The sequence below is a fragment of the Lepisma saccharinum genome, chromosome 3, assembly GCF_977018435.1.
Source record: "Lepisma saccharinum chromosome 3, izLepSacc3.1, whole genome shotgun sequence".
Lineage (NCBI taxonomy): Eukaryota > Metazoa > Arthropoda > Insecta > Zygentoma > Lepismatidae > Lepisma > Lepisma saccharinum.
Genome location: NC_139231.1, coordinates 45,695,465 through 45,720,250, shown reverse-complemented (window position 1 = coordinate 45,720,250; position 24,786 = coordinate 45,695,465). Strand labels below are relative to the sequence as shown.

General features: G+C 36.1%; 1 protein-coding gene across 4 annotated transcripts in view; it reads left to right on the top strand.

Moving 5' to 3' along the window:
* Positions 1-24,786, top strand: part of LOC145985010 (death-associated protein kinase 1-like) — a 189,528-nt gene that overhangs the window by 121,643 nt on the left and 43,099 nt on the right. For 3 of the 4 annotated variants that reach the window (XM_083118499.1, XM_083118498.1, XM_083118500.1), the window contains exons 10-18: positions 4,280-4,390; positions 8,637-8,834; positions 9,356-9,454; positions 11,404-11,502; positions 12,525-12,722; positions 17,830-17,984; positions 20,113-20,233; positions 21,999-22,191; positions 22,664-22,785. In XM_083118499.1, coding sequence (XP_082974625.1) covers positions 4,280-4,390; positions 8,637-8,834; positions 9,356-9,454; positions 11,404-11,502; positions 12,525-12,722; positions 17,830-17,984; positions 20,113-20,233; positions 21,999-22,191; positions 22,664-22,785 — 1,296 coding nt within the window. The remainder of the gene's footprint in view (positions 1-4,279; positions 4,391-8,636; positions 8,835-9,355; positions 9,455-11,403; positions 11,503-12,524; positions 12,723-17,829; positions 17,985-20,112; positions 20,234-21,998; positions 22,192-22,663; positions 22,786-24,786) is intronic. The other variant, XM_083118501.1, reaches the window with a different exon arrangement.

Genomic DNA, 24,786 nt, shown 5'->3' with positions numbered 1-24,786 from the left:
GTCTCGATCACCGCAATGAACATATGCCAAATACCCAAATTCAAACAATAGAACGGATCATTTGCTCACTTATTCTCTTGTCTGCTGTACGAATAAAATCAATGTAAATAAATACACATGGCGTGTGAGAATTCCTATTGGTTATTCCAATGACAACTTTGCAGGAATCTTCCGCATAGGAATATAGTGCATCTGGTAAACTGCTAAAGTGAAGGTATGAAACCTTATACAGTGCCTTTCACGGTCGAGTTGGCATTGGAGCGGGGACTACCGAGCCGGGCAGTGAGAGCCAAGACTACTACTTGTTTGAGAGCGTCTGCCGGCAAACTGGATGCAACATCCGCGTAACAGGAACCGCTAGCTGTGTAATGAAATAAGCTCGTACAATTACACTGACAGTTACGATTCAAACGAGCGCGTACCTTGTTACAAGAAGTGTTGGAAATTGTGTCCTGCTTCCACACATTTACGGCATTTTTAAAGGAAATTTTCACGAACACGCATCAGTTCCTCTTCTGAAATTGCTTCAATTTCTCTCCTGGTGTTTTCTTTCAATTCTTCTAATTTATTGGCTTCAGGTTTAAAAGTTTGATAGCCCATCACGCAGACGCAGTGGTGGCGATTGGGTTCCAAAACCAGGGGGGGGCAAAGACAGTATATTTCTCCTTGTATATAAGATTTAGCATAGTGCGGGGGCAAAAATGGCAAAAGGTGGGGGGGGGGGGAACTGCCCCCTAATCGCCACCACTGGAAGACGGCATGGAAATGTCTGTTTCTTGTGCAAGGCGCCGGAGGGATTTTTGGAGAGAAGATCCAGTCGAGCTCCAACATCTTCTAGTTTCTTCTCGATAAGCACACCGTTTCATCCTTCGCTTCTTACCAAGTACAGACTCTGTTTCCTTAAATTTGTTCCACAAGTTTTCGAACACTGTCTCTGTGTGGAACAGGAACATCTTGGAATTCTGTTGAAAACGCCTTCTAACTTCTCTAAAATAATTCGTAATGACTTAAGTGTCTTACATAAAAAATACGTTGTTTTAAATTATACGTATAACGTGACATTCTTAGAATCCAGAAAAGCACCAGCAATACGTAAACTAAAACAAAACAATTTAAAACACTTGTTAACAACCATGGGCGTCGGGAGGGGGGTCGAACGGGTCGGCGTACCCCCCCCCCCCTGGAAATTGACATAGTTCATTTAAAGATACAAGAAACCCGAAAGTTTGTTACTCTTATTGTTAAGAACAGAAATAAAGTTAATTTTGTTAGTATTCGAACAGAAAAATCAAAGTAAAAATGCACTGGATCGAAAACATTGAGTGAAAAATACAGGAACAAGGTTATATTTTACCATTTCATCCAAAGAACAAATGGTTCCCCTTTTTTTCAAAATTCTAAGAATTACAGTTGTAAGTGAGAGGTCACACAAGAAACTTTATGAAAGAAAAATCCCCCTAACATTTAAAGCGTTTCTTGATCGAGACCTGCAAAAGTTAATATCTCAATGCATTTCAGATACTAACTGCATAAAATGCAAAATAAATAATGGAAAATAGTTGTGCTGGAATTCACTCGTTTGGTTGATCGAGTCTCCCCATTTACATAATAATAATTATTATTAATATTTATTTTATTATTATATAATAACATTATACTTATTATTTTTCTACTATTCAACTTTTATCATTTGACCGATCCCCCCTGCAAAAATTTCTGGCGACGGCCATGTTAACTACTTAACACTTCACAAACATGTGCAAACTGGACACCAGCTATCTGGATACTGAATCACTGATGCATACAGTGCCAAGGTCAGCGAAAGCTGTGGGTCTAAATGCCGGCAGGTGTGCTTTCACTGCCCGGCGCTCTACAATTACAACTCGCGTGATTTCGTTCTTAGTGTATAGTGGAAAAAAAGGCAACAGGTCAAACCAGATAGGTATTGATACTTGGCTTCTCGGATTTCGGCCATTTTCGGTGTTTGGATTTGAATTCTATCTTTTTAGGGGTTCTGGATTTTTTTCCCCCGATTCAAGTGGACTTAAAAAGAAAAATGCTTATTTATGAAACTTAGACACCGCCAATAAAAATGGGACACCTGTATCCTGAAATACCCGCTTCCCTGCAATGTGTTGTGTGTTGCCTAACTCTAAGGCGATGAGTGGATATTAATAGCAAATTTAGAATTAGATAACGCACGAAACGCCATGCAGGGAAGCGAGTGTTTCAGAATAGAGGTGTCCATTTTTATTGCTGGCGACTGTACAAGAGAGGTGCCTTTCGCTAATACAGATCGTCGTTGAAAACCGTATTTTGACTATCTGTTTGAGGTGTTCTATGCCCGAAGTTGAATAGCACAGGGCTGTATGCAAATTTCTTTAATTTCTTGTTTGTTTTTCACTGAGTTTGAAGTATGGGGAACAATGTGCTTGTTTGTCATTGCGTTTGTCCCTTCATCACGCATCCTAATTGTCAGGATTAACCCAAGTGGTATGAATAAAGGAATAAAATGTACACTCTTGTCCCGGAGAAGTTGCACATTCTTCAACTTTTGAGTGTACCATTATGTAAAAATGAAATGTGTTGTGCATTGAAACTAAGAACCTCATTACTGAGAACACGATATTAAGGAAGAGAGATAAACATTAAAAAAAGAGGAAAGGAAAATAAGAAAAGAATAAATTCAACTACAATTTAACTGTGTCCTTCAAGGTGCACTGCAAGCAACCACCATGGCTCAGATTTTAAAAAGCATTGCTAATGTTAGTCACGGTTCATGCAATTTCTTGTCATGTGAAGCAAATGGCAGAGCAGAGAAAATTAATGCTTGTGAAACAAAGAAAAAGTTTCAGTGATGGTCATTATAATTCTTAGTGCTCTCTCTCTCTCTCTCTCTCTCTCTCTCTCTCTCTCTCTCTCTCTCTCTCTCTCTCTCTCTCTCTCTCTCTCTCTCTCTCTCTCTCTCTCTCTCTCACACACACACACACACACTCTCACTCTCACTCACTCACTCACACATTTCTTTATCCCAAAGTGTCCCATCAGTGTTCAAAATTAGTGGTTGCAAGTTCCAAATTGTGACTTGATTTTTTAGCTTAGCACCTGACTGACTCTATAAGTTTGTAATTTTTATCAATTACAAAAATTATATGATGTTTATATTTTTACTTAAATAGACAATTAGTTAACATCCAATTATTATTAATAATAATAATAATATTTAAAGTTTCATGAGGGATACCCCGATTCGATTCCCAGAGCGGGTGATCCAAGGTGGGAATTTTTTGGATCTTGTCCCACTGCCTAATGCAGTTTTGGGGTTCACCAGGTCTCTAATAAATGGGTACTTGAGAGGGGTAAAGGTGGCCAGAGCATGGTGCTGCTCACATCACCTCCAAAATTGGCTTGAGATTGTGTATGTGTGGGACCCTATCTCTATATCCCCCTGTACGTGCCTTCATGGTTTGGTGCAATGATCGTGGCAAACTTTACCTTATCTGAATTTCTATAGTTATGAAAAATATACTCGTATGTAAATTTTATTCATGATATTTTAAGATTATTTAAATAAATTTTATACAAATTCATGCCATCTATAGTAGTTAAATATTTAGGGCAGGTTATTACTTGTTTCTCATATTTCTGGTCATATTCAAGTATATTTTTTCTGCAGGTGGGGTCTGTTTCAAAACCTGTTCCCCTTCTCATTGTAGATGGAGGCTTTAGGCTGAAGCCCCACTAACCAGCCCCCTCCGTGAATCTACGCATAGCTGATGTAATTTGATTCGGACATAGTCAGAATTTTTTTTTTAATAAATAAAAATAATGGGGAGACAGAGGGGTTCAATTGTAGTTGAATTGACTCGTTTCTTTTCTCTCTCTCTTATCTGTCTTGTTTGTGTGTTTATTCCTGTCCCTTTCCATCTTTATTTCTCATTTTTTCAGTCAATTGAAAGCACAACATTTGATCTGTAGATAGTTTTTATTTTTCTTTCTTTCCATTTCTATTTTCTCACTTATTTTTTTACCTCTTAGTTTAGGATTAGAATGAATGGCGAATTGATGAAATTGATGATGGTAACACACACAATGACAAGCCCATGCTTTACCCATGGTTCAAACCTGGGACCTCTAACTCCATAATGTTCACGATAATCACTCTGCCACTTTTCTTATTTTCTCTATAGCAACCTTATGATATAGCTTAATCTGCTATTCCAATGTGTTTGTTGTATCTATTGCAAGTATGTTTCATATTTTTCTTTTTTCTTTGCAGGATGATAATTTTGTTGTATCAGCTCTTCTGTGCGCAGCAGAGGAAGGCAATATCAAAGGCCTGGAGGAGCTTTTGTCTATGGCAAACATTGATATCAATGCAGCAAACAAGGTAAGATCAGTATGTGCTTACCAGAAAGTTTGTCTTATGTGCTGATAGAAATGTTTGAATTTCGTGTTTGCTTTTAACTTTTGTTTTTTTTGGTGGAATCTCTCTTTTTGATATATCAAGTTACATATTTCATCACATGAAATGTCAATATTGTATTTAAAATAGCTCTTGAGATTGATTAATACGAGCTAATTTAGTAGAGATTGATTAATAGGAGCTAATTTAGTATTTTAGGTTTTTTTTAGTGTTCATAGCTGGGATTTTGATTGGTTAGCACAACATGCCATGATCTTTTTATAATTTTTTTCACTATCAGAGTCAAAATAATGTTTGTTTTTTTTATTTTGGTAATCTTGATATTGCTTTTCTTTTTTTAAAAAAAAATTGGTATACAACCCAATCAGTAAAGAATGAGAATGAATTTATTACTCATGAAAAACATTAGACATGATCCAGGTGGACATCGTCCTTTTAGAAGTATTCTTCTTCATGTTGTATGCACTTGGCCCAACATGCCTGCCAGTCTTGGAATGCATGTTGGAACCCAATCCTTCACATGGTCTTCAGACCCCACTAACTTTCTTCCAGCTCAATTCAACTCAAAACATTTACTTCTTAGTTTCAATTCCAGGCGAGAGAAAGGAAAGTTGCACTGAATGATGTCAGGGCTATATGGAGGGTGCGGCATATATTCAATATTTTTGTTTACCAAATATTGTGATGCAACACTGATAACATGTGGTATGGTATTGATGGAGTCTTGAACCACAAATACAACTCTCGTCATTTCTACACAGTGCTGGCCTATTTGTTGGTGCAGCCAGGTCCCATCACCAGTGATGATAGACTTTAGGTGTAGGTCACCATGGTCTTCAACCAGACACTCAAGTTCTTTACGCACATCCACTCACTTCTGTTCAGGTGTAAGCAACCTCAGTACCCACCTTAAACAGATACATAGATACATTGTGTGCAAGTGTTCCTGAAAATGGTGAAGGAACTGCCATGAGATATGCCTAATATGTCTGCCAGGTTGTCAATCATTATCTGTGATCAAAGTGCCCACATGCCTGTGTTTGTTCTCGATGCACAGTCTTCCTTGAACTCTGAAGAAGCAAAGTGCAGTTGATTGTGGCACAGCATGTTCCCTGTATACCTGCTGCAACAATTGATAGTCTGTGGTTGATTTCTTCAGATGTGCACAACATTTGAAGGCCTCATACTGGTCTTCCTGTACTGATCCCATCTTGAGCAAGACTACAGTTTGGAGCCAAATATCATGTTCTACCTAGTCACTTACGTTAGTGAATCATCCACCATTGATGGACTCACTTCAAATTTTCCACAATGGTTCATCGACATCAATACTAGTTATGAAAATTACCCCCTCACACTGTTTAATAATAACTCATGAATTCATTCTCATTCTTTATTGACTGGCCCTCATATAAATTGCCAACTAAAGTTTTCAGTTTAGCAACTTGATTTAATCAATTAGGAAACAAATATTACTTAAAGCCAGTCTTACACGGTGGTTAAGTAGGTCCCCACTTCGCTACCCACCTCCGACTCGAAACTGCCATAAGATTTTTTACGTCTTCAGTTCGCAAAGGCAGCAAAGGGGTCTCACACGATCCTTAAAATCGCATCTTTAAAAATGGCAACTACACAAACACGGTATACCACTTCGCAAGTTTAGATGCTAATAACTGCGGAAGATTTGGGAAAATAATGTTTTCTCTTAAAATAATAAGAGAATATCATTGGCACTGTTGAAAAATGTAGCACATGTAACCAGTGGCAGTGAATGTGAGTGTATAACATATGTTACTTCAAGTTGATATACCACTTTACGGACACACTAGCATAAAGTTGTATTACCTGTATATTATGATAGATGTATATTCTACTTCTCGTACGGTTTTGAAATATATTTTCCAATACCAACTAGTCAATTAAGTTACACAAACTTCACAACATTCAAAGTGCGAAAATTGTGATGTTTACATTAACTTTATATTTATGTATATTTCATTGATATTTCTTTGCTCCTCAAATACTTATACTTATAAAATTTACTTTGAAGTCCATGAAGAACTAATTACAATTCATAACTTATATTTACTAATGGACCCTGCGTGGTCACCACTAACATATTATTAGGCTGTGTGTGGTCATCACTAACACATTATTAGACCCTGCGTGGTCACAATTTCCATTTAAATTAACATGTCAGTTGAAAGAGTTGAGCAGGATGTCCCTGTGAGACATACGCCTTTAGTTTTTAATTTAACTTGTTCTGTAAACATTATTAATTATTGTCATTTACACTGTTAAATCTATGGTTTAGTATTGCAGAGTCCTGCGCGACTCATTATTAATTGTATTGTCTTAAAGCACAGTTTTGTTATGGTAGCACGTGCATCTAGTGATTTTTCCACTAGTGATTTCTCAATATCAAACCATGATAATTCTCAGTACGGAGGTTGAAACATGTAAACAAAAAGTGAGTTGGCAACGCATACTCATAGTTAGGATTTTCGACGCCCATGCGCCACCTAGAGTATAAAGCCAGTGCAGCGAGGCCCGGAGCTCAGTTGGCTTCCTGATGTCAACTGGCAAACATACAGGGTAAACCGGCCTTCCAGCCAGAAGCCTAGCAGCCATCCCACAAGGAAGGAGGGAGGATGAGAGAAGAAGAAGAGCCTAGCAGCAACCTATCTACCTGGTCCAATCGCTTCAGCTGATAGGTGCTCAGATTCTACCTGCCCAGCTTGGCTGGGAGTACCAGGACCTCCTTCCAAACCTGCCGTCCCTGCATAGGAGACACCTGTTGGCTTGCCAATTCCCAGCTACCTAAATAACCCTAAATAAAATTAGGCCCCTATACTCTCCCTGGCACCTCACTGCGAGGAATAAATTTGATGTTGCCTGTCCCCCCCTTTCTCTACGAGAACAGAAGTAGTGCAGGTAAATGCACGTGTGTGTGGTGCAGGTAAAAGCACATGTGTGGTACAGGTAAAAGCACGTGTGTGGTACAGGTAAATGCACGTAAGAGTCACAGGTAAAAGACACGTGTGCAAGTGTGCTAACAGACATTAATATATTGTGTTTATAAAACATAAATTGAACTGGTGAAACCTTTCCTTAACCCAGCAAGCCCTGAGAATATATTGGAGTCTGTGTTCACCGACTGTATTAAAAAAGTTAGCACATATGGGGAGAATTTTTCCGTCCTAATTGGTGTACTTAGTGTTGAGCGCAGCCTGCATTGCTGTGCTGCTGTATTGTGTGGGGGTGAACGTTGCAACTAGCAGATTAATTTACTGCGTTGCTACACACAGCACAGTCTATTTGTTACAGCCAGCCAACAAACCAGAGATATACGTATGTGGCTCTTCAGTGTTTAGTTTACTTCAAAATAAAATAGTATTTGCGTCTGTTGGGAAAGTAAAATAACAGTAACTCGGTAGGAAATTTAGACATACGAACTATTTATTTAAAACAATAAATAATTAGTAGACTCTTCACTCAACAAATAAAATATTTGCCCCCAATCATTAACCGGCTTTAGACGAAAGCATTTCCTTTAGCATTTTTGCTAGCATAAATGGTATGTAAAAGCTTCCAAAAATCTTATAGCAGGTAGTACTTTACACACAACACAAGCATTTCATGTAACTTTTCGGCTAACTTTTGCGATTACAATGCATAACATATACAGCATGAAAGGAACGTCGAGTTACACCATCTAGGTTTAGTACACGGTGTTTACATTTGAAACATCTAAAGTATTCTTTCATACATGCACAGTAAACATTATAAAGTATGTATTTAAGCAGCGTCATTGTTTTGTACTTAATAACGTTTTACACGAAACATTATTCCTCTAGGTTGAATAGTTATCTGCTTTTAAAAATGTGAAGTGATACATTGTTTACATCTCACATGGCCACCATTACTTCTGATTCGTAGTTCTATAGTATTAACGATGGATTTAGAGACTGTTTCTAATTCTGTCAGGAACTGAATAAGAGAAAGCTCTCACACGTTCTTTAAGTAACAAAGCTAGAAGTCGATGGCGAAGTGAGCACGTACCTAACTGCCGTGTGAGATTGGCTCAAGAGTCAAGGTCCAGTTTCGAACACAGGTGGTAACAATTGTTAAGAATGAAGGTCATAGTAGTAACAAAATTCCCCCTTCAACAAAATTGAAATGTAAATTCTGTTCTTTCCACAACCTTCAGCATAGCGAAACAGCGGCACACATTGCAGCGGGGCAGGGCCAGTTGGAAGTGTTGCAGCTCCTTCAGAAGCACGGAGCAGACTTGAACGCAGCCGATAGCCAGGGAGACACTCCGATATTCTGGGCAGCTCGGCAGGGACAAGTGAATGTCATTCTCCAGCTAGCATCTGCGGGGATTCCTGTAGGGGCTCTGAATAAGGTGTGTGCGCAATTCAGATAGATTTTTTTTAAAAAAAGAATTATTCAGATACAGTTTAGTAGATGCATTTATAGTTGTAGCTGAAGCTTAATTTCCTCAGTTATTCACAAAAGCAACAAGTATAATTTTGAATAAAGGTTGTTTGTTTTTTAATAAAAGGGCCTGGAAAGAGAAAGCATCAGATCTCCTGAAATATAACCGAAAAAAGTGGATTTTCTTTGACAGAATAGTTAAATAACACAAGCCAAATGCACCTTATTATTAGTTGCAACAATACATTTCTTACATTTACAGTTCTGCATAGAGTTTAAATTTCACCTAAAACATCAAAATTTGCACATTGGTGGTAATAATTTGAATACATTTATAGTTCTGCATAGGGTTTAAATTTCACTTTATGCATCAAATTTGCACATTGGTGATAATAATAATAATTATAATTTGAAACAAAAATATGTTCGCATGAAATTGTTAATGCAAATACATTCAGTTGTAACAAAATTGTTTTGCTTCCGTTTCAGAATGGAGAAACATGTTTGCATGTAGCTTGTAGGTATGGCCACACTGCTGTTGTACAACAGTTGTGCTTGCTGCCCATAAACCTAGATCATCAAGATGAGGTAAGCACACATAGCATTTGGTTCATTGTTTCACAAAAAAGTGTACAATTGCATTGCACCAGCTAGGAAATTCAAAGCTTTTGTGATCACACATTCTCACGCATATGCATGAATCAACATTTGTGCAAAATTTAAGTTATTTCATTCAGAAAATATGAAATTTCATTCCATTACACTCATATATATTACAATCTTCACTATTATCACAATTTATATATATATGTGAAAATTATAGGGTTGCTCGTTAAGATTTTTTGAATGAAATCAGTTGCATATCCGTGATCTGGAAATATTTTCTAAGTAAATCAGAAAACTCAAATTAGTTTTCATTAAATATTGTTTGTAGTTGTATCAGAATTTAAAGTGAAAGCATTGTTCTAATTTTCCATATTGTGTCTCAATGGATTGCCTCCCCGATGGCATAAGGATAACCTTTTAATCAAGGGAACCAAGCTTGATATCCTGTGGAGGCACATAGTGTTCTTATCCAATTTTAAAACTATAGGTCAAGTCCCGATTACTATTTGTGCATAAACTGGACTTTAAACAAAAACTTAAATTGTATTTCAAGGCTAGGGTTGCCACAGAATTAAATTCTTGCAATTTCTTTTTCTTTTTCTCTTTTGCTCAATAACCAACAAAACTTTGGATTGCAAAGATTTGTGGGTTTAAAATATGCATTTATTTTTACCAAAATACTTCTCTCATTTACATGAAAAGACGTAGCAGATTTTCAACTAGAAAGCCAAATAAAATTGTAAATGGGAGTTGTTTGTCTGCATGTGTTAGTGACAATGGTTCGTTATTATTAAAATGTAATCTTAAGTGCACATTATCCATTGTCTTATCATTTTACATACTATACATCACAGGTTCGATCTTCACCACTAGCAAAAAATATATATTTCTTTTTTACCGGAAGATGAGAGAAGAAATGCAGTGATAGAATATGAAATAAAGAGATAGATAATGGATAATGTTAAATTATGATTACATGCTAAGCAGGAGTTAACATACTGTTTATGTTCTAGCAGTTCTCAAGGACTGGTTCGTCACAGGCTATATTTTTTTCTACAAAATTATTTTATTATTTGTTAGCATCTAAACTAATCTAAACTCCATACCAAAACAGTCCGTTTAGGGAGCTTTTAGACTGAAGCAACATGTGTCACTTGGAAACAAACCTTCAAAAATAAACAACCTTTCTTACTGAAATGACAAGCTGCACATGCACATATACATAGATCTGTTTCATTCGTCCGTGCCAGTGTAGTAGATTATGTATAATTAAAGCAAAACAGGTGTCTTTCTTCTTAACTGGACACTGGTGGTTGATTCATGATGAATTGCTTGGAGTTTTAACCACTGTACTTGTTTTTTTATATATATGTATACACCATGGAGTAGCGGTGCCCACTGCAAAATTATTCTTCTTGGCATTCTGTTTTCTTCATTAATTTCATCAGTTTCCCTTCCAATGATTCATGCCGTCAAAGCAGGTCAGCGTGCCAAGACTACTAGACAAGGTGGAGCTTTGGTCACTGGTAAATAATACTCCCAGGCATAACTGCTCATATTCACTGCCTCCCACAAACACATCCTCTTTGAAGACCACTTGCATTGACGATATGACCCAATTCACAGTCCTGAAGACTGAGACAGAACAAGTGTCTGAAACCAAATTCAGTGGTTTATAAAGTCCAAGCAATTCATCGCTTTCAGGCGTACCTTTCTATTAGCATGCAGAAATACCACTCTTTTGCATGGTCAATCATAGCACAAGCAAAACAAATTATGTTTTTATTTTCACAAAGAAATCATCTTCAAAAGAAATATCGTTACTTGCTTTTTGTTTAAGCTCAAATTGCACTGTTTTCATCTCATGCCTAAAGTTTATTTTTTTGCTTCATTGTTTTTATTTTGTTAAAAATTTCTGATTTTTATACTAGCATGCCGAAAGTGCCCTGCACATAGCTGTATGGCATGGCTTTCCACGTATTGTGCAGTTGTTGTGTCAAACGGGTGCCAATCTTGATCTACAAGATAAGGTAGGTAAATAAGCTGGTTTCTTTTAATTCTCTCTTTTTTTTAAGTTCTATGTAGAATATGTTATATTTTCCACAGGATTTTGTGGAATATGCATTCAAGTAGTGTAAATGAATTTTGTGATTCATGTAATGTATTTATGTGTTATAATACAGATTTCTTGTCGAGGAAAAATTGTTCATTTATATTCTCCATATAAATATGCAATATTGATTCAAACTTGCATACAAGAGTTACCAGTGAATGAAAAATGTTCCTCTTTTTCATTTGGTGTTAGAGCATATATTTGGAATCCGAAAACTTGAAAAAAGGAGGTATATGAAGTGAAAATTATGATGTACCTTAAAATTCATGCAGAACTCCATTTTGATTTAGTATTGAAAGTTTTACTACAAAAAGGTAGGTTTTTTTTGTTCTAGGGAATAAGGTTTCGTATAAGTCATGAATTGTACACAGAAAGATTGCGATGGTGTTCAGTAAATAATAACAGACAAAAGGATGAGCATATCTAAAATTTGATGAAATCTGCTGCATACTCTTTTTCAGGGATTAGGTTGTGTGTGTGTGTAATGGGATAAATGTAAGTGAAGTACACATATTGAAGTAAATAATGTAAAAATAACAAATATATGTTTCCTGAATAGTCACGATACATGTAAGTCATCTTATACATATAATGATATGATCATGGAGCAAGTGGAGTCTATTTGATTTTGGTGTAAGTAAAATGATTTTCAAAGTTGCTACCAGTGTAAAAAAAATATATAAAAAAATGCATTCATTTTAAAAATATATTCATTTCTAATGTCTAGAATAGTTGATTTCCAGTTCTGAAAATACAAATGTGGTGTTTTGAAAACGTCACACTCAAGATATTAAAATTGTTTATTGACCTATTGAAGATAGAATATTTTCTACTTTGTGTATGTTTTGCCTGTATGCGTAGAAGGATGATATATAGTTTAAGAATGCCTGGTACTTGTTTTACTAGTGTTATTATTAATAGAAGTCTGCATTTGCACAGGAAGGTGAAACGCCACTCCATGCCGCTAGTGCTAGAGGCCATTTAGAGTCCGTTCGTTGCCTGGTGGATGCCGGGGCCAGTTTAGATCTGCTAGATCATCGTTGTGCCACGGCCCTGCATTTAGCATTGTGTCGAAGACATACTCATGTCGCCATGTTGCTTCTGCATGCTGGTGCTGATTTTGACCTCCAAGATTGGGTATGTTTGGATGCTGTGTCCGTTTGATTGTTGCCATTTTTTTTAGCTTCCTTTTGTTACGTGCATGTTTAATCATAGTATTGTTATTAGCCATTTTTTATTTACTTGCATAAGAGTAATGATATGATGTAGCAGAAGATTTACTACTTATGACACACCTGGCAATTTTTTTCAATTCATTCTCAAACTCACATGAACCAAATCCTATATACATTAGGAATGGGACAGATACTGTAAGTATCGGGCAATACAGACATATCAGTTTATTGGTCAAATTACCGATCAAGCGTATCTATAAATAGCCTGCAATTTTGTACAACGTTCTGCCAATTTTTGTTATTTTTTATGACTATAAAAAAATCAGAGATTGAAGTGCAGAGATAAGTCAGGGTGAAGTTATATGTATTTTGATGTCCGTACTTCAGTCTCTGAAGATGAGAGTGACGTTAGCTCTCGAAAGCTCGGAAGTCTATCCGGAAATCACTTGGCTGATTGCCTGAGAAAACCTCTTCAATATTCGCTGCCAGGAAAGCTTCAAGAATTATTACAATATGAAATATAAGCGAGAACTGATATTCCACTGATTCACTATAAAATTGCAAATGCTTATCTCCTTAAAGTAATGTATATTCCATAGCATTTGCCTTGCATAAATAAATGCATATTTAGACATTTACATTACCAAATCAATGTATATGAATTCTACCTTTATATACCTAAAAATAATAACAAAATTACATAATTTTGCTGATATATACAGTGCCTTCTTTTGGTTATTGTGCTGCTCCGGACCATGTAACAGCTTGAAGCAGACTGCACCTGACCCCTCAATTGAAGCACATAAGATTTATATTAATTAAAATATCTCACAATTACAAGTAATCACATCTTTTGAAAAAGTTTGAGTTCTATGACTTCATCATAACTAAATAGTAAAGCAGGCTCTGCAAGATGGCAGTAGTTATGTGTTACCTATGATGAAGTGTTGTAGTGTTGCAAAATTGCCCAATTCATTGCCGCAACCTGTACTTGTGTTGGTAAATAAACATATCAGCTTGTAAACTTATATTTATTTAAGCACTAACAGAATGCTAAACATGACAAATTGGTTAATGCAAATTCACAAGAAAGAAAAAATATATTATGAATATGAAATGTTTGCCGATAAACTACCGATATAAAATTTACTGATACCAATAACTGAAATTCTACCAATCTTGTATAAAATTGCAAATGTTTCTTTAATTACTTCTTCAAATTACAGTCTTATTTATAGATATATCGTAAGCTAAAATTATTGGTAATTTTGCATTTAACTGATACACAGATTTGCCTATATTGACTGGTACTGGTAGAGTACCGATTAATCCATCTCATCCCTAAAATATACGAGGGTGGATCATTAAGTATCACACAACATTTTTTTAAAAAAGAAGTTTAATAGATAAGACAACATAAATTATACACAATGAAACCACATCTTTTAGCTACTTTTTGACATAGGAGCCAAGTCTTTCAACACATTGTCTCATCGTGGCACTAGTTTCAATATACCCTCTTCATAGAACTCAGTCATTTGGGAATGCAGCCATCTGCGTACAACATATTGCACTTCTTCATTGAAATTGAAGCGTTGGCCACCTAGGAATATCGCATACCTTACCGCTCTGACAAGGTTCTCAGATGGATCTCCCAGTCATTGAGAATTGCCTGCTCAGTGGCTGTAACATTCCGGTCCTTTACAGCTGTTAGTGGTTGCCCGGAACGTGACCGAGTCAACAAGGTTCACACGGCCTCCTTGAAAGAATGTGCACCACCTGGAGATGTTGCTATGTATGGTCCAAACACGCCCAACATTTCCCTGTGAATTTCACTGGAGTTTTGTCCTTTCGCCCACAAAAAAAAAAAAAAAAAAAACTGCAGCTCTTTACTCTTCACACGTTAACGACAATAACGTGCTTGCCATCTTTGCTAATTAGTTCAAGTTTCTGCTGCAAGAGTTATACCTGATTGAACAAATGACGTCTCGAGCGCGAACTTCAAACTATACGTCTGTAAAATTTTAACATTCCAGCCACAGTGAAATCGCGGGAGAAAACCATTGTGCGATACTTAAAGATCCACCCTCGTATTAACAATAGACAATAAACATTCATAGATTTTTCTGGATTAAACACTTCTATATTCTTGCTGCATTGGTGGCTGAGCATGTTGAGTGTATAACTTGCAACCTCCCCACAAAATGTTCCATATTTGAATGCTATTCCTTTATCAGTGCCATTAAATCATCAATTCATCATCATAGACAAAAGTGACAGAAATGCTATGTCATTATGATACAGAACTTCCTCACAAGATATTTTTTTCACTGCCCTTTCAGTTTTTAAGTTTTTGGGAAACACACACCTCTTCGCAAAAAGTTTTTTTTTTTTCCTCACAAAATAGCCATACACCCCTCTCTAGGTTTGTCTTTATGTTAGTGCATGACATTCAATCTCAGTTATACACTAAATAATTTATGACTTGAGTAAAGATGTTATTAAAATAGCAGTAGCAAATGTTAAAAATAATTATGCATGCATTCGTTTCTTACACAGTGAAGATAAATAAACAAGCACGTGCATGTGTGTAGATTAATAATATGTCAGATTATTTTCTATGTTAATTTAGGAAAGATTTTCAACAGACAAGTACATTTCTTTTTCTATGATCTGAGTAGAAAGTTTATAAAAATTCAAGATGTATGTATTTAAGGCAACACATTTTGTACATATAGATGGGACAAATTGGTAAGAATACAGATAGTGAGTTGTAGATGTTAGATGATTTTGGTCATAATTGGTTTGAGAAAACTTGGTCTGATCTTGAAAGCATTTAACAGGTAGGCTAAAAGTTCCAGAACAATTTTCTGCTAATAGTTATCTTGGAATTTTGTAAAGTAAAACATGTGTAGGTAATAGTTGTATAATAGTCCTTATATTAGCCTAGCATAGAAGATTAGTTTAGAAAGGAGTATGGTCACTAAGTGTAATAAGGATGTGCAGTGAAACTCAAATGTTAATCTACAGTTGGAACATTTAATTAAGCGTAACCTTTAGTGGATGGTAACCCCTCTGGATGAGAATTTTTCATCGCATATTTTTCAAACTACTATGATACATAAAAAAATCCTAGCAAGAGAACTAATGGTCATAGAGACATTTTTTTTTTGTTTGTTTTTTACCCAGAATTACAGGACTCTTGTTGGATGTGAAATTTATGCATTTTACCTTCCAATAATGCAAGTTTATAAAAGAAAAAAAAACTATTTTTTTTCTTTCTTTCAAAAATTTGTATTTGGCATCACCCTATGGCCACCACAATAGACCAAAGTGATCGAAAAACATGTGGTATATAAATGTGGTATATTTCTACAACCATGCATAATCAAATTGAAAATAGAAAGATACTTCTTAGGGTAAACAACAATAACAGTGTATGAGAAAAGCAGTGTTGCCATCTTATGGAAAAAATCGCTTCTAAAGCCAGCCCTATGGATGCTGGATAGATATAATTTACAGGGAAGCGTGAAAAAAGACCACTCTTTGAGGACATGTAATCACAATTGCCCAATTAACTAAAATGTGCAACTAATTTTAGAAATTCGTAATTGTTGGGCAAATTTGAAAATTGGACATCTCCCGCTAGACCCATAATTGTCGTATGTTGTAAACAAGTTCTTTTCATTATTATATGTACAAGTAAAACATCAGAAATAAATTGTGGCTGAAGAGTAATACATATGTTACATTGCATAATTTTTGGAGGAAAAAAATCGACATTTTCAAAATGCATTCTTCAAAAATTGTTCCCAGGGTGGGTGATCTAAGGTTGGAATTTTTCTGGCCTTGTCCTTACATAAAGTGGCTCTGGGCTCACCCAGCCTCTAATTAATGGGTACCTGGAGGCAATCCTGGTAGGTAAAGGCAGCCAGAGTGTGGTGCTGATCACATCAGCTCCAAAATGGCAGAGATCGAGAATATGTGGGACCCTACCCCCCATATCCCCTAAATGTGCCTTCATGGCACGTGCTATATGTTTGGTTTGAGTTGCTGTTTTAAGTCCACTTTATGCACAGTAAGGCTAATCGGGACTGGACCTACAGTTTTAAAGTGGGATCCGAACCACTTATGCCTCCACCGGGTATCGAACCCGGGACCCCTTGATTACAAGGCAATGACGACGTGCTATATGTGTGGGGAACTTTTACAATAAATACATTGCTTTGTCATTCCAGTTTGTCATACCTTCATGTGTATGTAAATGAACAAACGGGACAAATCTGGATTATCGTCTGTACTTTTCAAGATGTCACGTGGTGGCAATTTTGTTTGAAACCAGCTATCCTTTAAAGGTTAAATTTTTATCCCAGATAAGACAAAGCCTGCTGAAGCAGTTGAAATGTTGTTTAAGAAAAAAATTGTATGTACCAGAAATGCTAATAACTAATGTAAGTGTATGCATTTATTACATAGCGAAAATCAAAGTTAAGTTTGCACTTTACTGGATGGCTGTGGTGAATAATTGCAATGCTGAAAAGAAAGGTATCTGTAAGTTATTTATGTATTAACCTGTGGAAGTAAAGCAAAGACGAAGATGTGATCTCCTTCAGCTCTTGAAATGTATTATATTATACAGGATGTTATTAAAAGGAGAGGACAAGAACTTTACAGGTACATTTCTCACATTGTAATAAGAAATTCCCTGAATTACCTGGTGCTTTGTGTTGGAGGATGGTTGCTGGACTGTAGATTTGAATGTGTGCTTTCTGTGTGACAGTAATATCAAGTAATTGTTGACTTGTCTTTTAACGGCAGTCATGTTTGAAGCAATCAGAAGTGCTACATGGAAACTTCTCATAATGTACCTGCTGCTCAAGCCACAGAAATGTAACAGGTTCCATTGTTTAATGTAAGGAATACCTGTACAAATTTTATCCTTGCTTTTTAATGACACCCTGTATATTTAGCAACTTGCTGTTATATGTGTCCTAGGTGAATAGTTATTAGTGCATGCCCATAATTTGTTATCTTGTCGTATGAAGTAATTTCCCCACATTTTACCACAGGCAGGAAACACTCCAATTCACATTGCAGCTCAAGAAGGCCTACTAGCTGTTGCTCAAACGTTATGTGCCTTTGGTTGTAATGTTGATATCATTAATAAAAATGGGCTTTATCCTTTGCACCTTGCTGCAAAACATGGCCATACAGAAGTTGTCAGGTAAGAAGGAGTGTTTTTTTTCTTCTTCAGTATTTGAGAGCTTACTTTTAAAAATTAACAGAGTTAGAGTTCTTTATTCTGGATAATTTGTATTACATGTTTCGCGAATGAATTGAGTGCACTAATGATCATAAAAATTAAATGATGATTTAGTTCAAGACAAAGTTTGATGGTGATTAAAAAATAATGGCAAAGACTCGACAGCCCTCAAAGGGACAGGGCCTTCCAAGCAGCTTTTACATAGGGTGATGCGTGGCCAGCACCTTGGTTTCCATTACCACTGTTTTCTGGTTTTTGAGACCAGGGCCTAGTACTACAACTTTTCAAGTTACCCTTCTAGTGCAGTCAAAATAGGAAAAATAAACGAACTAATTCATAACAAGCTGAAGTTTGGTACATAGCTTCTTTATAGCATTAATAACAGCATATCAAAGTGGAAGCCCGCCTGATGAGACTGCAAATGTTATTGAATGTTTTCATACCTTACACACTGAACATTTTGGCCAAATTCCATTCTGTTGCAAGTCAATTCCATTCTTATGCAAATATTGAAATTATCCTCTGTTCTTCGAATATGGAGGCCTTATGTACCATGTCAATGTACATACACAGTGTGGCAATTTGAAATCGAGATTGGTGCTGTAAAAAATAAACAAGTCTTCATAGAAAGTTACTTACCTTGGATCATTCAAAATAGGACCCTCCTGCATCCAGTGCATGGAAGGATTGCTGGAATTTGTTTTATGTAACGCTGTTTAAAATCCATGTCGTAGTCTTCTTGATTGTTGATACATCATAAAAGTAAGAACCTTTCAGTACAGATTTTGGTTTAGGAAATAAAAATAATCACACAGCCAGATCCAGTGAGTAGGCAGGGTGTGACAACACACAGAGTCGATTTAGGGCCAAAAAGTTCTTTGCAATCACAGTCTTGTGACTTGGGCCACTGTCATGAAGCAGACGCCAGCTGCCATCATCCCGATACTCGGGCCTCACATGTGTTATTCTTTGCATCAAACGTTTCAGTACCTCAAGATAGAATGAGCAGTAGCAGTCTGTCTGAAATTTCAGTCTTCAGTAATGATTGTCCTCACTTTCTCAACCAATTTTGGTGTTCTCACCATCCCTACTACACCTGGATGCTCGTCGTGTTCGATTGGCTCCCGTCCTTCACTGAAATGCCTGAGCCATTCAAATGCATGCATACAGGATAAACATTTGTCCCTATAGGCTTGCTGCAACATGTGAAATGTTTCCGCAGCAGTTTTACCCAAGATCACACAATACTTGATATTTGCTTTCTTCCATGTTGAAATCACGATACACTTTCACGACACATGCCTACATTCAACAATGCCACAAGCGGCAATGTTGCTCAAGGTCAACGAGCTCTGCGTCGATTGTTTGTGAGATACCCGTTACTTGTTTGCACCACAGAACGCTTGCAAAGTGGCGCCACCTACCGAGAGAAAAAGTCAGTCTCTATTTCAAATTGCTGCACTGTGTATATCAAAGTTCAAGCTATTATCAATTAGTATCATTATTTCGTGAAAATATTTAATTTAAATATACCTAGGTAATGGACTTTCGGCAGGGTGATTGGTGAAGACTTTTGACATGTTGTTTTTAATGTTATAAAGAAGCTTTGTGCCGAATTTCAGCTTGCGAATTTGTTCCTTTATTTTGTGAAAACTTGAATTTATCCACTGTTTTTCAATATGGCGGACTCAGTACTTTGGGTACAAATATGAATTAAGGTGTTATTTTCAAGATAAGGTCTCCATGCAGCATTTGCAGTTTTTATCAGATCAGTAAAATGTGATTATTGGTAACAATTAATTTTATATGTATATCTACAGTATGTTAGGGAAAAAAATCATATCAGCCTGGCCCTAATTCCTTTTCTTATGCACTTTCAGAAATAAAAAATATTAAATGTGTATAACATATTGGATTTTTACTGGTACCGATAATGATTCGAATGTGCCAAATTTGCCCAATATTTATACTGCAGAAATCTGCTTCGTCATGTACCTGGTCCCTGTCAGAAGGTGTGTGCTTTTGTTGAAGTAAACGTCAGATATGTTTTTATTATTGTAGAAATTTTAATCATAAATATTTTTCCTAGGTGTCTCTGTCTTGCGGGTTGTAACATTGAACAGAAAAACAGGGATGGAATAAAGGCTGAAATTTCAGCTTTCAAGCAAGGCTATAATGACATTGGAGATCTTCTTTATAGGTTAAAGCATGTAAGTATTATTTATGCCATCTCTTCTAGTAAGTGATGATGATAAACTTACAGTCATTATCATCTTTGCCCATTTCCAGAATTATTAGAATAAAGCATGCAACTTCATGCTAAAACAACTTTATTTTAAATTTGTAATCACTTGTAGCGACTTATTTCTACACAGAATACTGTGACTAGATCCGAGCCAATACCACTTTGAACTAATACTAATGCTAGTACTCGTATCGACCGATACTTCGAAATTGTAACAGTTCAAAGTAGTTCAGATTATTTATCTATTCAAATACATAAGGTTTTCATTGGAATTATCCTGTATCTATGTACCAGAGTTTTGCTGTAAAATATTAACTTCACATGACAATCATTTAAGCATAAGATCCATTTTCCGCCACAATATTTTTGCTTAAATTATGCATAATTTCTAGGATGTTCAGACTCTGCTGAGGTGCTATACATTTTTGCACACTTTGTCTGCTAAGGTGCTGTATGACATTTTTGCATACTTTGCAAGGTCTTGAGTCTCCAATAAAGATACTACTGGTATTGGTATCCGTGCAGTCCTAACTGTGATGGTATAAATTAACATCTGCTGAACAACATGAGGCAATCGTATCATGCTTGGTCACAGGTTATTGTTGATATTTCTTTCTTTTTTCATTTATACTGTATTATTCATCTATCTATTCCCAATGGACAGGTTTTTCACAACAACCTGCAAGCTTTCCAATCTTGGGCATTATACTTCATCAACTTAATTTAATCATGTACCAACTGGCCATCCCCCATGGCGGAGTGGTTAACACAGCATGCTATGATGCCAGGGGTCCCGGGTTCGAATCCCGGCCTGGGCATGGATGTTTGTAAGTGTCCATTCATCACTCATCCCCATCTTCGCAAATTAGCCAAAAGTGGCACAAAAAGCGAAGTGAAATAAAGCAACTCAATCAATCGATCATGTACCAACTGGTACCTTTTCTCCTCATTAAACCATTCAAGTTTATCTTGTAGCCAGCAGTTCCTTCTTAGACATTGTCCCAACTAATTTATTTTTCTCTTTTTTATCACTGCCAGTATAGCTTTTTGTTTTCACTAACTCTGTCCAGCACATTTTCATGTTATTTTACAATCTGTTACATTAGTGTTATTGTTTGTCATTTTAAATTGTGATTGTAATTATTTTTAAATAGGAATTGAAGCTTTCATGGTGATGGGATTCAAAAGAGGTGTTTTGGGTCACCAGCCAGGCTAAGTTGGCATTTATAAACGGCAACTTAACCTTGCTCAGACCCCGAGAACACTTGTTTGAGTTATTTTAATGTTTGTCTGGTACACATCTACTACAAACATGTTATTTCTTATCTGTAGTGCTAAGTTGTTGTTGACATGATGGGTACTCGGTGGAAATTTTATCAGATATTAAACCATTTGAAATCCAGGAACATATTTGTTAGTATCTCAGATATGAGAGGGATGTCTATATTTTTTAACATAAAAATAAGATCAATTTGAAATAAATGGTTTATGGAAAGTACCCAGAGAAAGATGACGACAATGCCAAATGCATGGCGTTCTTCATCAAACTACGTGGCCTGCCATGGCTCTCCAAGAGTTAATTTTAACCTAATCAGGATTACAACTACAGTTTGTTATGTAATCTGAAGAGCAAAATTTGTTTCCATTCAATTGTGTAAAGTTGCAAAAATTTTACAGGCTTTCAAAAGGGTATTTCTTCCAATAATAACATGCTTAATTATTTTTTTCAGGAGCACCAGAGAGAAGAGTATATAAGCCAACTGATCCCAACTGCGCAACCAATTTCAAGGATAAAGGTCAAGTTTTTTGGTCATTCTGGGGTTGGCAAGACTACCCTAATTGATTCTCTGAAAGCTGGTTATTTTTCTAGTTTGTTCAGGAGAAGCAAGGGTATGAGTGGAGCACCAACTATTAACTTGAGATGTAAGTCTAGAATTCCATACGCATAATAAATAGTGTAAGTCTGAGCTGATGCTGGCTGCTAATATTTTTCTGGAGTTTGGATGTCTCTCAGAGCCAGCAAAATACTTTCTAACACTTTCAGGGAGTCTAAATAACCTGCAAATTTTGCAAAATTCACAATTAACATTTATTTTGCACTAGTATTATGTGGGCAAATTCATTTTAATAGTATGTTTATCTTCTGTTCGAACGTATGTATATTTTGAATTAAAACTATTCTAAATTGATATGGTAAAGTTTGAATGGAATACTGTAATTACTCTGAACAAATTTAACTTGTTATGCAATTCTATTGTGGTAAAGTAGCATGATATCAAAACCACAGAACAGGACAAAGAAGAAAATAAGAACAAAAATATCGATGGTCAGTTTGCCCACCATTATCGTTGCTGTTGATTTACTATGTTGTCTGATGTTTGTATTCTTTTTTTAGCAAGACCAAATTCACCAAGCAAGATGCAGATTGAAATGGATGTCACCGTGAGTTCAAGGAACAATTCGTTAACTTTTGACACCCACAATTACCAGTACACAAGAGGAATAGATATCCAACAGGTATGTTTATGATTAGGGCTGAGTGTATCGGTATTGGAAAGTATTGGCTGGAATAAATTTACCAATACTGGCCAATAATTTTCAGGCATTTTGTTGTTTCGTAGAGTCGACAAAAATGCTGCACAAGTCTTTCACAGTCTAATTGTCATGGAAAGTTTTAAAAAATTGGAGTTACTTTTTATTTTTCACCTGTTTTGCGTGAGAAATAGGATTTTGTCATGTAGCATGTATTTTACTATTCTGATGTCATTCTTAAATATTTTAAAGCAAAACTCTTGGTAAGAGTATCATCATCGATATGAGTATCGGTACAAATTGGTATCAACTCAGCCCTATTTGTGATTTACCTTTTTTGTTAAGGTTGAGATTTTGAATGTATGCTCACAACACTGATAAGTGAAGTGAGGAAGAATTTATACAAGAAAGGTTTTTTTCTTTCTTTCTTTAAATGTTTTATCTATCTGTGTTAACGGATGTCTCCATCAGATAATTTTGAACATGGATTATTGTATGCAGAAAATTAGGGCTGGACCAAACTGAAGTCTTTGTCAGTACTGATAAGGTATCAACATAAAATTTACCATTAACCATCCCACTGACAATATAAAATTGCAAATGTTCCACAAAGAACCTGAATGCAAATTTAGACATTAACTTCACAAGACCAGGATATGTGAATTGTACCTTTCTGATTACATAAAAATAATATATAATAAATAACAATATGGTGTAATGCTACACTAAATTACAGGCTATTTATAGAAATATCAGATCAGTAAAATTTTCAGCAATTTTACTGATAAATCAATACAGAGTGGCGCAAAAGTCAGATTACCCATACACAAATTCAAGTTCATACACAAAATTCAAGTATACAGACAAAATACAAGTAGATACACAAAATTCCAGTTTCAGTGGTTTTGTTCAAAGTGTCCTCCATTGTTTGCAATACATTGTGTGCAACGATCAACAACAGAATTGCAAATACGATGCAGTAAACTTGTATCATTGTTGATGACATGAAACGCATTGATAATTGAGTCTTTCAGTGCATCCAAATCTGCCAGTGATGATGAGTATACCATATCCTTTACAATTCCCCACAAAGCAAAATCACATGGTGTCAAATCACAAGAATGTGGAGGTCAATCAATGGTACCATGGCATGCTATCCACTCTTCAAATTCAAATGTGTCATCTAAATAAAATCGAACATCTTAAACAGGAGCTCCATCTTGCTGCAATACAAAATAGTGATCTGAATAAATGGGGTTGTTTTCAAGTTCAACTAACACAACATCCAGCAGCGTCTCAAGATAAGATTCCGCAGTAACATGTGCATCAAATAAATAAGGTCCCATTACACCAAACGAAGAAATGCCCCCCCCCCCCCCACTCCTAAACAATCACTCAAAGCGTATTCAGCTCCTTTTCCATAATTGCACGTGGATTTGTATCAGACCAGTAGAGACTATTATGATGATTCACAAGGCCGTTAAGTTTGAACTGGGCCTTATCTGTCCATAACACAGACTTCCACCACAATTGAAGCTGTTCTGTTGTGTACTTATGTGGCATTGCAGTTTTCAACACGTCACAGACGAGAACTTGCTTGCAAACAACAAACAACCACACTACAACAAGCCAGAGACTCAACTATTGACAAAAGAATAACGAGTGCACTGTTGCCAGTGTCACACGACAATGTTAGCAACCTTATACCTAAAAAATATTACTTAGCACAAGAAGCATGTACACTATCGTAATACTATTATCAATGTGCTTTTAGGGTAAACTGACTTTTGCTCCACCCTGTATATCGATGTGTCCCTATCAGCATGTACCAATAGATTGCTACTAAGAGTGAGTGTGATCCATAGTGAACTGATGTTTCTTGTTAATTAAATAAGTACAAGGGGTAAATGATAGTAATAAAGTTGCTGGGAAAAAGTTAGGAATAGCACAGATTAATAAGTACTTAATTGGTATCTATCAATACCT